At 41.4% G+C, this 16,900-nt stretch overlaps 2 protein-coding genes across 2 annotated transcripts in view; both read right to left on the bottom strand.

The window, feature by feature from the left end:
* Positions 1-10,348: 10,348 nt before the first annotated feature.
* Positions 10,349-11,674, bottom strand: kcnf1b (potassium voltage-gated channel, subfamily F, member 1b; the record flags this gene model as incomplete). The annotated part of the gene is made up of 1 exon (XM_080043099.1): positions 10,349-11,674. The coding sequence occupies one exon, from the start codon at positions 11,672-11,674 to the stop codon at positions 10,349-10,351; it is 1,326 nt and encodes a 441-aa protein (XP_079899225.1).
* Positions 11,675-13,138: 1,464 nt separating this feature from the next.
* atp6v1c2 (ATPase H+ transporting V1 subunit C2) overlaps positions 13,139-16,900 on the bottom strand; it is a gene marked incomplete at both ends in the record, with an annotated part of 7,672 nt that continues 3,910 nt past the window's right edge. Inside the window, 5 exons of the mRNA XM_080042084.1 lie at positions 13,139-13,228; positions 15,299-15,428; positions 15,552-15,649; positions 16,333-16,420; positions 16,524-16,616. Coding sequence (XP_079898210.1) covers positions 13,139-13,228; positions 15,299-15,428; positions 15,552-15,649; positions 16,333-16,420; positions 16,524-16,616 — 499 coding nt within the window. The remainder of the gene's footprint in view (positions 13,229-15,298; positions 15,429-15,551; positions 15,650-16,332; positions 16,421-16,523; positions 16,617-16,900) is intronic.

The following is a 16,900-nucleotide window of genomic DNA, read 5'->3' as shown; positions in this document are numbered from 1 at the left end:
CAGATTGGAGACACATTCTAGATGGTATATTCGTTTGGTGCTCATTTGGTTATACTTGCTATTCAAGATATTAAAAATAGCTACACAAAGCTAGCAATAGAAACAGGTATCTTGGAGTAATGCATTAAGACTATAAGTCGCAATGATGGAAGGAATTTACGTTATTCAAGTGCCACCAACTCTGCACCAAAGCTGCCTATAGGAGTATAGGCTAAATACTCAAAGGACATCGTCCTGTCCAAACCATGGTATTAGTGCTTACTGCTTTTAACCCTAAATGTTAAGAATAGAAACCTAGCACTAGCAAAGGGACAAAAGATCATTACATACCCCCCTACACAGAAATTAGCCCTTTTATATATATTTAAAAAAAACTCAGTCAGTCCAAAAAGGATGTCTAGTTAGGTTAGGATGTCCAAATGTTTCTAGCATTGTCTAAGCTTGAGTTGCCGAGTGCAGCTTTATTTGAAGCCACTTTGTCTCATATCCGTCTCTTTCTGATGATGCTCTTGTCCTTTGCACTGAGCATTATCAATCATTATTATAAAGTTGCTAAATGAATCTTCATAGTGTCATGACTGGTGACATGGTTGCTACAACTCTCCATCAATAATCAATATTCTCCAGATCTGTGGTTGTTTGACATCCAGCGCTCTGCGGGGACCAGGCATTGCCCTTTGTTGACTTCATGCTTTGGTTAAGGGACATGGGGACCCTCTAATCCTAATCCTCAAACCGTTATCCATTATCTGCCATGAGTGGGTGTCAGCCACAAGAGACGGCTCAGAGAACCAGAGACAAAGGTTGAGAGGAGGACAGCTGTCAGCTACCAAATAACTTTGAACGTCAAGTGATAAGAGGAACCTGCAGTGGCTTGGGATATAGGATTTTCCTGATGATGAATTGTGTAAATGCACATCGATTATAACCATTGATTCTTTAATCACAGCGTAGTCTATACCGTTTCCCAGGCAGTGGGTTAAAGTGATCATGCCATCTAAGCATGCTGTCAGTTATCTGAATACAAATTGGATTTCTTGATATGCTTCAAAGTAAAATTTATTGTAATATTGGTTTATACCGAACTGAAATTCTAGTTATTTTCTCAAATGTTTTGATGGCTTTTTATGTTTTTGGGTAGCCCAACTGTCAGTCTGGGCCAAGTTTGCACAAATGTCCATTTCCACGCAAGGATAACCTGATTTGATTTTTTTTGTTCAAAGGTCAAGGTCACTGTGACCTCAAATCTTCCAAGCACAATATTTTAAGAATGTATACAGGGATTTTTGGGCAAATAAAGCACAAACTTGCACTTGGACTCCAGGATGAACTGATTCGATTTTGTAGGTCAAAGGTCACTGTGTCCTTGCATATTGCGAGGTTGCAGTCACCTCGTACCATAAAGTTGCTTCTTAGGAGCTTTACCTTCTTTTAAAAGCATTGGATTTTACCACACAACACCAAATATGGGGGCAGACGATTGCAGACAGGGGTGTGTGATATGACAAGAATCAACCCAGTGTTCCAGGTCAAATCTGGATGAGAGACACAAGAGGAAGAACTAAGCACAACATGTCTCTTTTTATAGACTTCATTCAGTTCTGCTCTAGAATTCAGTGTGGAGACATTTTCTCATTTTTATTTCAGCCCATTTGCACTTAAAAACCAATCGGTGACATTTAATATAATGTCAATGTGATGATTTTGATCTTGAACCCTTTATACCCTTTATGCAAATACTTCTAATGCAACAACCCTTACCTAACCCTTACCCACGACTATTCTGAGCGGTATATTTTCTTTGGTTAAATTCAGAATTTATATAAAAAGAAAACACCTCAGATATTGATGACAGAGATTGACTTTGTCATGTTACATCAAAGTTAAGGTTCCACACTCACTTACATTAGTCCTGGCCTCAGCAGTTTAGACTGTCCTTCATCCAAAGGAGCTATTATTAACTCCTGCAGAGGTGAAGCCATTGCTGGTTCTCGGAGATTAATGAAAAGGTAGCCAGCATATATGAATAATTTAGGTTTGTCCTCTTCCTTCATTGCCGTAGTCAATTCGGACAGATACCCACTTTACCCTGCACTTCTTATTTCAGCTGAGACCCCTTCAAGGTTTCTTTGCAGGCCAGCCAGGGTCTGATTGGATTGGTTAGATTTGTTTTGAACATGGTTTGCAGGAGCAGTGGGTTTGTTGCCGATTTATGACGATATATCAAAAACTTCTGAGTATGTTTGTTGAAGAAACCGTCATTTTTTGCTAAATTCCGTCTTCAAACCTTGACCTAATACAATTTATTGAAGTGCTTGGCAATGCAATCATGGAAATATTTGTAAGCAATTTCTTCAGCTCTGAATATACATTTCACCGACACCCGGGGCAATGGGATCAGTTAAATTGTCAGAAGGTTTAACAGTAAAGTCATCAGTTCACACAGAGGTATCCCACGGTGAGTGACTAATTACAGCAAGAGATTAGTATTAACTCTAACACAACATAGTTGCCTTCTTAAATCACATAAGCCAAATAACCTGTGTCTTTAGCTAATTGAGTTATAACCCAGTATATTTCTCAGTCTCAATGACCACAAACGCACAAAATCATAGCTTGTTTGCTACCAGTACAGCAGGCTGGAGAGATTTAGTCATTTAGTGACAAATATATTATATGTTTATAATACAGCATATACTCTTCAAATTATACTGTCCATTAACAATTTATAAAAATGATAGGCCTACATTCATTTTCCAAAGTTACCGGTACGGTGTTCTACGTGACCGTGCAGCGTGGTGTAACATCTCCTTACTGGGACACTGGAGAAAATCTGCCCACAGATAAAAGCTTCCTTCCCATCAGTTGTTCTTTCAGTTGTTTGTCCCCAGGTATTCAGAAGGCAGGAAATGCAGCTATATGTACACATGACCAAAAGAACACCACAGACTAAAAAAAATTCCATTCTTACTCCCTGAGGAATGATTTTGCATTATTGCAACCGGTGACATTTTAAAAAGAGTAATTAGCAAGAAACGGATGTGTATAGGACGCTAGCTCAACCATGTGATTGAGTTCCCCTCGTGTCCTCAACGATATTTAAACGAAAGGCGTACAGCCCACGACTGTTCAGCCGAACACATTATCCACGCTTGGTTTTCCTCAAGAATCACAAAGTTGGCCTGTGTGTTTCTTATGGCTGAGAGGGCACTCATTTCTTACGGTGATATAAACAGTCTCATTTGATTATATAAACCATATGTTCAACAAAATAAAAATAACAATACAATAAAGCATCTTCAGCCTCTAAACTGCTGTAGCATATTTGTCAATCTGAATATGATCAGTGCATGGGAGATACAAAGTATCATGAAAAAAGTGTGCCGCAGTTTTCGCGCAGAAGAAGTATTCATTTTCCAAGGACACCACAACAATATGTAACCTCAAGGTTTAAAGGTGGACTCAGACATTCCGGAGAATGCTTGTTGTTAAAATTACTTTTTGTCAAAATCCGTGAATATCTCCTCGATGATTTGCTAAGTGTACAAACTGAAAAGAAACCCAGTGTTAATACTCTACCTAGGCTCTGTAAACGGGCATGTTGCTAGCTACGGTGGGCCCACTTTGTTTACATCCCGTTTGTTTGCATACCAGGTCACAGAGCCTAGGCTGTGTATCAACGCCGGATTTCTTTGTCAGGGCACACAGTGTCTGGTCAGAGTGCAACCACTGAGCTCATATGGTCTAAAAAGTCTTACTCACCTTCTGTTATGTGAGTTAATAGGAACCAACACAGCACGTGTTCAAACAACAGACCAACAAAAACACCTTTTTCACCCACACCCCCCATTGGTAGTGGCCTTTGCCGGGGCGCACATGCATTATCGACCATGAAGAAGTGCTTGGAAAAACTTTGAAAAAAGCGAGGCATAAAGAGTCTCCAGCGTAGGCCCTTGAAAAGCCCTACAGAAACCAGACGGAGTGACCAGCTGTGAGCCAGGAGGAGGTGTGCCGCGCAATCATCGAGTGGGCAAGGGCTGAGTGCTCTGCGCCACACACACACAAAAAGAAAAAAACACACGTTTGAAAGGTCACCATCCTGCTGCTTTTTACACATTAATTCCCGAGAAATGATAAATGTAGCCGTCAGAAGGACTGCTGAATCTAATAGGTAAGGAGGCTAAAGTGTGTGTGTGTGATTACGGCTACCATTTATTTCCCAGATTGACGGCTAAACTGAAGGATTTCTTCACAAAGAGTGTAAAGTTCACGCTGATGAGAGTGCTGTGATTTTCCATAAGCACAGAGAAAGCCGAGAGGGGGGGGGGGGATGCTGAACCAAACATGGAGCCATGTCGCAAAGGGAAAGGTCTCACAGTTAAAAGACTCTGCACCAGAGTAAGTGAGACGTTTTTCAGACAACATGGCAACCAAAACCAAAACAATTTGACTATGGACGCTCAAAAGACACAGCCATACATTAAGTGACACATGAAAGGCTTGAGTCACTCCACACTTAATCATCTAGTCATTGTCCCTGGTGGAAGAAGTGTTATGACTGTTTTTGGCATCACATAAATAACATTTCTAACACCAAATATTGTTTGGCATCATTTGCCTTTTGTGATTTCTTCCCTGTGTAGTTTTTCGCCACTAGTAGCGCTAGTAATAACTTTCTTCAAAGAGTTGTTCCCCGAATAATTCAGACTGAAAAGGCAGCTGGGCTAGAAAAATGCAAGGTGTTGTGAATGTAGGGTGTTGCTTGAGGTAACAGCGATACAATCAAAAGTTGAGTTTGCGTATGGTTTGAATGTTTATCTGATCCCTGAACACTACAGGAAACAGCATTAGAGTAATAGTTGAGTGAGTCTGGTTGACATAGAATATCTGTATGACAAAAATCCATCACTTTTACAGACAGGTGAAACCCAGTGAATTCCATGTCTGAAAAGGGCTCATACATCGAGCAAGGTGGAGAGGCCATTCGTCACCGTTCACACCACCCACCATACCAGATTCACTGCTCTGATTAACCATGTAGCCTAAGCATCACACTGAATCAGTCATTATGATTATTAGCATTTGAATACAGGTGTGAGATACTGTAGGTGTTGTATGTTGTGTTGTGTTATATATCCTTAGTGCAAAGCTGATATATTTTATCACAAAGGGACGTGGTCAGATTTCAAGTGATACACCAACTTCCCTAGGTCCAACTCTATAACAGCTCAAAATATCTGGTAGGATTATTTTTTTTTCATCTGCTCTTTAAAATCTAACAAAAATAATGTATTGGATGTGGGAGGTTTTGATTATTATTGTGGGATATGCTGCCTGCACTGTCATTTGTTGCGAATACACAAAACGCAGAGGGCTAAGTGTTCAACTCATGTAAGATGTAAGATGCTCTACAGATGGAGATATATTCACATAGGCCTACTGGTGAGAAGGTCAGGGATGTTCTCCTGTGCTTTTACTTGACAGGAAAATCAAACCCAGAAAACATGGACACTGTAGCATATGACCATACAGTTTAGTCCAGCGTTTCCCCCATGTGGGGTCGCCTGGAATTTATATGGGGTCGCCTGAAATGCTAGTACAAATGAGTTAAAAAAAGATATATACTGGCACCTGATCTTTGAAGAACTCAAAAAATGTTATGTAAAAATAAATTATTGACTGGCTCTTGATAGGCCCCTGATCTTAGTAGAGGGGGGCATGCGGAGATCAGGGGCCTATCATGTGGCAGTAAATTGTATTTATTTTTTAAATAACATTGTTCGGGCCCACAAAGATCAGGGGCTTATATTGAGTCATTAAAAGACTTCAAAGAGAGAAGGAGCTTCAGGATAAGGAATTATTTTAAAAATGTTCTAAACCTGTACTTTCTGCTTTTTGGTAATTCTGTGCTTCAAAAAAGTGTTCAAGAAAAAAGTACTAAATAGCTCACATGGACACAGTTGATTTAGCCTCAATTTTATTCTCAAAGTGCACCAAATTGATGAATTTCACTTTAAAAGGTTCAACTTTTTCTAGAAGGTCCAGGGTCCCCACCACAGTGTCCCAAATTCAAACTCAAAAGGCACTTTCAGACAACACGCAAGGGGTGTGTCTGCAAACCAAGATCTTTTAACAAGAAGAAAATTGCCGAGCTGAATAAGAAAAAAGTGTACTCAAAAAAGACTGTGACTGTAGTGAATGGGCCCTGAAAGCTTCTTTGGAGGTGAGATATCTCATTGCTAGGGCTATGAAGCTGCATAGTATTGCTGAGACATTAATGTTGCCAGCTGCTATCAAAATGGTAAAAACGATGTGCGGGGATGTCAATTTGTGCACTAATCCTGGCTACTCTGCATTTGCAAAACTGTATAACAAACATGTTCAAAGAACTAATTATAGAAAAAAATGTCTCTGGGGTCCTCAGAAATTTTTGATGCAAAATGGAGAACCTCAAAGAATTTGAACGATAGAGGGTCTGGCCACGATCAATAGTAATTTCCAACTCAAGGGTTGGCTCCTACTCGTTCATTTCAAATGCCACTGCACGCAGTTGGATAGCAATACAACCAATCAGAGCGATGCACAAGGTGACGTATTAAGCCGCGTTCGTTTAGCGAACAGCTGTTAAACTGTTAGATTAAACTTTTGCCGTGGTCGGTCGGCAAAACAGAACATTCCACTTACTTGCTAATGAAAGATTTGAGTGCCGTCTTCCAAATCGTAAAGGGTCGAGGCCAAAGCAGTCTCAAACTCACACAACATATCCGCAGCCATCTCTGATGTTTACTATCACGGCTTCGACGTCGCATGCACGTCACTGTCGTCATCCGGTTACGTTCTCCCCAGAGCACCATATAAAGGGCTCTGGCGCGCCCATATTAGATAGAACCAATTGAAACGTGAGCCCGGATTTCTGGTCTTTTTGAAAAAGCTTCAATGGAGAGTGTCCAGACCAATAGGCGCAGCAAATTTAATTTGCCAGCGCCTAGTGGCAGGTCTGGGAATCCCTGGCTAGTCACAGCCCAAAAAAGGTTGGGAACCACATTTTAACTGTCACCAGTGGAGCGTGGCCACTTAATACGTAGTGCTTAGTTGCTATAGCTAAAACATGCACTCCATCCACTAAGTTACCTGCAGTTCGCACATTAGTCTTGACTTTTAAAGTTCAACCTTCGACTTGTCCAGAGTGTTTTCATGATGTATGTGACATTAACAATCACCTAATTTACCAAATGTTTGATAACATGTTGGTGCCTGCACGCACCAACTGTTCTGTCAGAAAACGTTTGGTTTGTAAAACTTTACTTTTATCTAGTAACTTAATGAGATCAAATGTGTGTTTTTTTTCTAATATGGGGATTGGAGAATCTGTGTGGATTGCTGCAGTGCTCAAGAAACCGTGCAGAGTGTGTGAAACTGCCGCTTGCTCAACTTCAACTTACCCATGCGCTCGCCTACACTATACTACATTACTATGACCAGTGGGAACTCATTAAAAACTAAACTAATCATTAGCGTTAAGCCATTCTTCAATCAAAAGCTATTTACCTGAAATCCGCCTCAAGACACTGTGGGACTGTGTGGACCGTGGGAGACGTCTCCATCAAAGCAACGTGGTGTAGAGGGAGGGAGCTGGGTATTGACAAGGAGCTCATCTCCTCTTTGATGCATTTGTTTACAGGTCGCCGTGGATCTAACATTGTAGCAGTGCCCAAGAAATACAGTTTACGTCAGTAACATGGATGTTCCGTATACTGGCTGTGTATTTTGAGTGAAGGTTGTTTTCTGCTCTTCCGCTTTGCTTTAAAGGTGCTGCAAGGAACTTTCAGCTTTTGTTCATTCTTGCCTCCACCTTTGGACAAAAACCTGGGTGAGCGTCCCCATGACAAAGGCTTTAAGAAAAACTATATAAAAATTGCATTCTTTGCACTGATGGTCTCGTTTGCTGTTGCATGGAATTTATGGTCATCAGCGGAAACATTGGACTGTTTCAGAAATATTTAAAAGTTCCTCGTAACACCTTTAGAAGGTCATTCCAAACTGTGGTTAGCAGTATATCATTGCAACCTGTGTGTGTCCCAGACAGTGCCATAAAGCATGAGTGAGACTGACACTGTGTTCCAAATCACATACTTTTTTCTTTTTATTATACTACATACTAAATCATGCTGCATCTTGGTGTTTTTTGCATGCTACATTTGACATGCATGTATTGGGACATCCTACATTTTTTATGGCATACTAAATAGTATGGAAGTATGGGTATTGGAATGCAGGGTAGTCTCCTGTGATGGTTGCTGGTGCATAACATATTAAGTTCTATATTTGGTCAAAGCCAGTGTCAGTTAAAGGTGGGAGCCACAGCCAATACACAGCCTAGGCTCTGTAAACTGGCATGTTGCTAGTCACTGTGGGCCCGCTTTGTTAACACACCTTTGTGTGAATGGCAGTTAACAGAGCCTATAGGCTGTGTATTAAAGTTATACTTCGTAATATCAACTATTTTATTGTCTGTTTAGTTCATATCTATCAAATAGTGAGTTAAAACGGTTGAAACAATGGTTTTGAGCATATGTCCCACTGATGAAAGCTCTCGTATTTGCTGCTTTGCCCTGTTATACTAGCGGAGGGTCTAAGTCATATTACGGTGTGTTCTTTTACTCAGGACATGAGAGCTTCAGACTCATTAGTATTGAGTTCAGACCTGTTTGCATTCAAGGACATCTGTTAGTTTTTTAATATACAGTCTATGGTTTGTACAAGATCTGGTCCTAGGTCCCACATTTTCAAAATTGATGAATAGCCTTATAGACAGCCTTATAGACAGGTATCAATATCCACACACACACACACACACACACACACACACACACACACACACACACACACACACACACACACACACACACACACACACACATCTCACAGGATCAACAGTGGCATTCAACCATACAGCAAACAAACTGGGCCTTGCATACAACTTAATTCTCCCTAAAAAAAATTTTTTGCTAGTGAATCAGTAATAATCAACCTCTTCTCTACAGTTTCAAATTACCAATTACAACATTCTCACTAAAGATCTTTGCATGAAGGAATTTGGAATTTGGAATAAATGACAAAAATTTGTCAGTGTTCAGACGAAGACAGATTTTGAAATTGAAACACAGTGAATATGCTGGTATGAATGGAAAATTAAAAAATATACACACACCAACACACACACCAACACACACACACACACACACACACACACACACACACACACACACACACACACACACACACACACACACACATATTAAATCTGTTCAAATTTGACCGCATCTCTGGACCGGGTGGCATTGTTAATGGTAATCTTAAAAAAGACACAAGCATGGCCTTGGATTGCTTAAAAGCTTGATTTTTATTTTATTTTCATTTTTGAGTACACACCACCGTTCAATGACCAGTGTGGTCTTATATGCACAAGTGTACACAAGTGTTTTTCATGCACAACTTTTAATTGTAGAACAACAAGGGCCTGCACAATAAAGGACAAAATAACTGTAACATGGAACAAGGAGTGAATAGAAAAATACAATACAGCTGTGGTTAAGACCTAATCTCTGTTATAACCTATGTACAGGTGTCACTGCATGTCCCAGTGTGTCTGCAGGTCCTCACACAGTCTCAATGTCATCATATCCATGTCTGCCATATTTAAGCTGAAGTTTATCTTTACTTTAAGGCAAGAAACAGGTAAACAAAAACATCGTAAGCAGTGGTCGATTTGGAGATGTTTTATCTATTTTGCTTCCATAAGATGTCTTCAATCATACTAGATATGAATAAAAAGGACCAAAATGTAGGCTACATTTAGGTGTTTATTTGAATAAACCTTGTTTGTTTCTGACAGTATATTTCTCTTAAACAACCATCTTTTAAGGCCATTATCTCAACACAATTTTTTTCAACACTCAACTTGTATCAACTACATTTCTCCTTCATAGGACTACTCTGAAGATTATTACAGAAGGTATTGTTCATATATTGTCAATTGTCTGATTTATGAGACATTATCTTCTTAAAAACATGCTGAAAATGTGTTTTTAAGACATGAAGGCTACATGTTTTCTTTTTCTTTTTATAAAATAAAAAAAGGCATTTCTGAAAAATCGTCATACAAATATTATCGTGTAACGCCAGTTATGAACAGGCAAAGTGTCATTATTATATATACAATAAATGTTAAAACAATTAACATATTCACCTGCAGTGTTAAACATTTGTTTTGATGCATTATATTTTAACATTGTTTCACATTGACCTGGATGCTCAAACTGTGGGTGCGCCTCCACAGTGTCTCATCTCAATCGCTGCTCTTCTTGCGCGCGTCCTTGCCTGACTTGAGCTCCATCAGCTCCACTTCGTGCTTGGCCGCCGTCTCCAACACCTTCTGCTTGTTGTAGACAATCACAAAGTTATTGATGATGGGGTGGATGGGCAGAGCGATGGCTATCACCCCGCACAGAAAGCTCAGGGCCGCGTTGCACTTGCCCAGCGTCGTTTTGGGATAGATGTCTCCGTAACCCACTGTGGTCATGGTGATGATGGCCCACCAGAAAGAGTGCGGGATGCTCCTGAAGAGCGTCTCCGGGTGGCTCTGCTCCATGGTGTAACCCAGAGCCGAGAAGACAAAGATCCCCACGCCCATGTACATGAGCAGAAGCCCCAGCTCTTTCAGGCTACTCTTGAGCGCGTAGGTCAGCGTCTGCAGGCCGGAGGAGTGGCGCGCCAGCTTGAAGACGCGCGCGATACGCATGATGCGCAGCGTCTGCACGGCTTGTTGGACGTTGGCCAACTCCATCATGGACGAGGTCCCGAGGTACGTGAGAGCCAGGAGCACGTAGAAAGGCATGATAGTCATAAAGTCTATGACGTTCATGATGGAGACGGCGAAGTGCAGTTTGTTCGGAGAGGAGGCGAGGCGCAGCAGGTACTCCGCGGTGAACCACGACATGCAGACCGTCTCGATCGCCTCCATGGCCGGGTGCTCCGTCAGCTCTCCCTCGGCGTCCGTCACCTGGAGCTCCGGGATGGTGCCCACGCACATGACCACCGCCGACACCAGGATGGAGAGGAAGGAGGCGATGGCGATGACGCGCGCCGGCAGCGAGGAGCCGGGCTTCTCCATCAGCCTCCAGAGGAACCGCTGGCACCGCTGGCCGCGCGTCACGCACCGCCCCTCGTCCAGGTCCTCCAGGATGACTTTCACTTTGACCGCGATCTCCTTCAGCTCTTCCTCCTTCTCGCTCAGCTCACTTTTGCAGCATTCGTCCAAAACGCTCGGGTCTATTTTCCAGAACTCCAGCTCCTTGGCAAAGCAGATGGGGCAAAGACCGCGCTTGATGTGGATTTGGCCAAAGTAGTAAACGTCTATGATGCACTTGAAGGCGTCGGGATCTCGGTCGAAGTAGAACTCCTTTCGGCCCGGGTCGAAGTCGTCACAGAGGGAGGAGGGGACGTCTTCGTGGTTCTTCTGAGTTGAGCAGTTGAGCAGCTCCGCCAGTCTGCTCTCGGGGTAGCGGTTCACAACGTCCCCGCAAAGCACCACTCGCACTCCGCCAATGTTCACAGCGATCTCCCCCTCGACGCACAAACCACTTTTATAATTTGGCTTAGGAAGTGTCCACATTTTTATTAAATGATTGACTCTATGAATACTTATCTTATAATGTCAAGTAAAAAGTGCTACAACTAGAATTAGATTCCATTATATCGGCGCATAAATGATGCCACTCTGGACTGTTTCATGAAGTGAATGGCATAGCTTGAGCGGCCAGCTTTTCCTTAGCACCCCTCCTCCCCCTTCTCTCTCCTTCCTTCTTTCTTTCTCTCTCTCCCTAGCTCTCTCTCTCTCACACACACACACACACACACACACACACAGACAGACAGACAAATTTCACTTGCAGGTCTTTCTTCTCCTGTCCTGCGGGCAGTCAATAATTAAAGGAGCACCATTAACCAGCACTGCATCCTGTATTGCAGATAATTAGGCGCAGTGGTTACAAGCCTGATGTCCTGTTCCAATTTAGATAGTCATTGCCACATTGTGCTTTACCTTCATCTACTGGGGTTAACAGTATTGCTAATATCCAAAGGAAACCTTCTCATGGCAACCTTATTGATTGATATATTTTTGTTTAAAAGCAGTCCCTTAACCACATATCTCGACTTCTAAAGAACTTAGATTAACTAAACTTTCCATAGTCATTCTTAGCACTATTCGGATTCGGAAGATCATTAAAGAAGGATTTGTTGTCTGATTTATGATATACATTTTCTTCTTAAAAACATGGCAAAAAAACAGCATTTTAAAGACCTGTAGCCTACATAGTACTTTTTGATTTTTTTTTTAAATAAACACATAATTAGTAAGATATTGCCAAATTTGCATGTTTATAAAAATGTCCGGAAAACAATTGTCATACATAAAGAATATTGTCTTATATTAATGTAAGTAATCGATAGACACAGTTTCATGATGATATCTATAAGTTAAAATGTGTACTCACCTTCAGTAAGGCATTTGAGTAATCCTCACACATCTGTCATTCAAAACCTTCATTATTCTCCTTTTACAGATATTACTGTATGATGCAGTGATGATATGATTAATAATATATCAATATGAATAATGTGCAACTGGGCATGAAAAAAAAATCCACTTTATTACACCGTGCTGGCTTTGGGGATTTCGCACTTGAAATGCCTGAAGCCGCAAACTGACGTTGACATTTACAGTGCAGTGTGTGAACGGTTCCACAGTTCCATACGCAGCACATTGTAAAGGTTTAGTGCAACTGATGGTGTACTGAGGAAGAACCAACCCCATCCACTGTTAACCAACACCACAGTTATTTATGGCTCACGAAAAACCAAGTTATTGAAGGACATACAGTATTCTTCCCTGCAAGTGTGTTCATTTAGTGCTGAAGGTTCATATGTTCCCGCCTATGGTTTTGGTTGGGAAGCCCCTCATTGCTGTGTGTGTGTGTGTGTGTGTGTGTGTGTGTGTGTGTGTGTGTGTGTGTGTGTGTGTGTGTGTGTGTGTGTGTGTGTGTGTGTGTCCTCTGTCTGCTGACTTGACTGACTGCTAGCTGCTCTCTAGCACACTGGTGTTGATATGGAAGCAGATGTAGGAGGAGTACTCTTGTGGACAGAGGCCTGGGATGTCACAGCTTATCTAATGGGCAGAGGGAGACAGAAACAAAAAGAAAACACATAAAAATAGATCACACACACACACACACACACACACACACACACACACACACACACACACACACACACACACACACACATACACACACACACACAAACAGTATATAGGCATTTCTGTATTTGGTAGAGTTCACCAGAGTTGTCCTGGCTTTATTTGCGTGCAGCCGATTTGCATGCTGTTAAGTATTAGCCCACAAATGACTTTTCTCCCTGTGATCTGACAGGGCCATGGATGAAATTTGCATGTGAGACAGATATCATTACACCTAGGCTGGATGGCAGGTGGCTGACACACGGCTCATTTTGGGTCAGGCATGCAAAAAAAGACTGGAAAAACACTTCACCTACCGGCTGACATTTGCCTTTTAAATTCAAAAAGATGTGAGCGTTGTCAAATGATCTTGAACCATTTGTTGCTTTCTATATAAAATTGATTTTGTTTGGCTGGTTTTTGGCACCTTTGGAAAACAGAATGTAAGTGTGTCACACTAAATAAAAAAGATGTAATGTCCTGGCTACATGCAGGGATGGAAGACATTCAAATCCTAGAAGTAGCATTACAACTAAAAAAAGTGTCATTGCAATTAAAAGTGCTGCATCCAGAATGTTACTCAAGTCTTAAAGCTGATCTAATCAATATTTATTATATGAAAAAAAGATAGAATTACTACGGACAATGTGGAAGGGGTTGCTTGTAGCAATAAAGCCACAACAAATGATCCCCCAACTATGTATTTCCTCCAAACTTTACTTAGAATTCATCTGCTTGATCAACCTTGTTTCAACAGAGGCAGATAATTAACCCTTCATTTGTATAGCACCTTTCTAAATAAATGTACAAAGTGCTTATAGGTGCATAATAACTTACATAACCAGCACAGCACCTGACAGGTGTTTGTCTTGTTAGCAATCAAACATTCTATTTGCGTTGTGTTCCTCATGCACTGTGTGTCCTTGCAGTCTGACAAAACCTGTTGAATGCATTTGCACCTGCTGCTCTGTTTTTATTCTGAAAGCTGCCTTCAAACACGTCCATGTTTACTTGTTATTTGTTCTGCCTATGAGGTCAAAGACACAGAATATAATTTTGGTCAAAAGTTTAAAAAAAAAATAATAAAATGCAGCAAGATGTCATACATGATAGGTATGTCTATCATGGGATTATATATGTTATATATTAAGATACATCCAAAGGGAATTTTCAATTTTTTTTACATTTTAAAAGTCAGGATATTTTAAATTAGATTGTTCAATTGTGACTGTGAGACACTTTATGTACTGAGGGGGAAGTTTCACACATGTCAGGGCCCTCTGCTGGACAATGTATGCACTAGCACCACTGTTTGTAAATGACCTCAAACACCTCCTTAGCATGTCAGTACTGCTGTGTCTCGCTGCTTACTCACAGTATCAACCGACGGGGACATGCGCTATCTGTACTATGCCAAACAGGGTTTATAATACTGCCCTGGCCACTTTAATGGAGTAACATTGGTAAAGCTAATTGCTCTGGGCCACCCCAAATGTTTCTGTGTGAGTTATCCCTGGTGGTATGTGTTGTAGCCTAAACCTAGCATCATATTCACCCCAACAGTCAATTTAGCAGAGTAACTAAGTAAAACATTACTGGGTGTTATGTAGAAGTATGTCACATATAAAAAGTCAATACAAGTAAATTACAAGTTATCCATTACACATAATTATTTAAAGGTGGAGTCAGTGATTCTGGAGAACGCTTTGTTGTCAAAATCACTTTTTGTCATATTTAGTGAATATCCGTCCTGTAAGTGCGTTGAAAAAAAAATCCAGTGTTAATACACAGTTTAGGCTCTGTAAACCTGCATGTTGCAAGCTAAGGTGGTACCCCTTTGTTTTTCATACCAGTTTACAGACCCTAGGCTGTGTACAACATTGTTCTTTTCAGCGTGCACACACACAGTGCGGAAAGGTAGTGGATTGTGAGGAGATATTCACTGATCATGACAAAATAGTGATATTGACAACACGCGTTCTCCTTATGTGTTCCTCTTACATCTGTCTTGCTGGCGGTGGCAGTGGGGTCCAGATGGGTGAACAGAGAGGAGAGTTCTTCACTCAGTTTCTTTGAACGCTTCTTGTCCGTCTGCAGCAGAAGAGCCTGGTAGTTGACCGGTAAGCCATACCTATAGCAGGAGACAGCCCTTATGAGTCCACTCACTGACACATGTACGTCTCAGGAAAAATGAATCACAAGCCTTTTCAACGATGAAAATGAGAGAAAAATCACTAATGTCCTCAGAACTGACCTGAGGACAGATTCCGCAAACACCCGCAGTGCCTTCAAGTGAATCCAGGCAATAAAGACCTGACTGAAATTCACCTTCAGCCAGCGCACAAAGGTCCCCTGTGGAGGAGGTCTGCTCAGTTTAAAGTATACAACACAGACACATATCCAGAAACAGACATTTTTCAGTCAATTTATCGATTAATCGACTAATGATTCTTGCGTACTGTTTGGGTAGTATACGATATTTTATAAACTCTTCATGTTTCGTGTGCTTAGTTTTAATTGGTCAAATAAATTAAAGGAGAAGTAAGTGATATGGTCCTTTAAGCTAACTTCCTGTCAGTGACTGCAGTTAGCAGTCCCCTCCCTCGTCCCTACGTCACCACCACATGAACACACAGCCGTCTTTGCCGCGATGGAGAGCAGAGAGTCATCGTTCACGGCCACAGAGACCCGCCTCTTTATAGCGCTCTGTCTCCGGATTGGATAACCGGTGGGATACTCGAAAGTTTATCTTGCAATTATTGCAAAGCTGAATGAATGGGAGACCTGTGATCAGAACTACGCATACTGTTTAAGTGATTGCTGTGTGAATATAGAGTGTTTTAACACGTATATTAACAAAGAAATATCACATACTTCTCCTTTAAATCCAATGAATGTAGTAGAGTAAAAAGGGGAATATTTGCGTATTGGAGTAGAAGTTTAAAGCAGGCCTACCAAAAAAATCTAGTAAGCGCATACTGTACAGTCATTGAGTTAATGTACTTAGTAACATTCCACCTCTGTGTTTGACTCACGTATTGTTCCTTCTTGTGAACACTGAGCTGCACCATTTCCTGCTGCTTCTTCTCCTCCAGGTCAAAGCTGTACTCGCGCACGCTGAACCTGTGTGGGGGTCAGAGGCTACACTAATGGTAATAATGGACACACACAACACATACCACTGACTTGACGGTGGTATCTCTCTGGCAATCCGTCCCTTGCTTACTTGCTCTCCTGGGCTTTGGCTTTGAATGTGCACACGGCCCTCTTGAAGAGTGTCACCGAAAAGACGCCTCCCTCTGCGTCCTCGTATAGCCTCCTGTCCGTCACACACAATAATAATGGCAGAGGGTTAGAGGGACAACACGCGGCCAAAGGTCAGGCTGATAGAAAGGCAAATCACCCATTATAATAAGATATTAATGTGCTGGTATATTGAATTGTGATGATGGGCTTTATTTGAAACTTAAAGTGGCCACGAGGAACTTTCAGTTTGTGTTCATTCTTGCTCCCCCTTTGGGCAAAAGCGGTAGTGTTTTTTATGATGCCAGCTGATGTTCCTGATTTCATACAGCATGTAAATATTAAAAAAACTTCAATTGT

This window comes from Ammodytes marinus (assembly GCF_949987685.1).
Source record: "Ammodytes marinus genome assembly, chromosome: 15".
NCBI classification, from domain to species: domain Eukaryota; kingdom Metazoa; phylum Chordata; class Actinopteri; order Uranoscopiformes; family Ammodytidae; genus Ammodytes; species Ammodytes marinus.
This window is presented reverse-complemented; position numbering and strand designations above follow the sequence as displayed.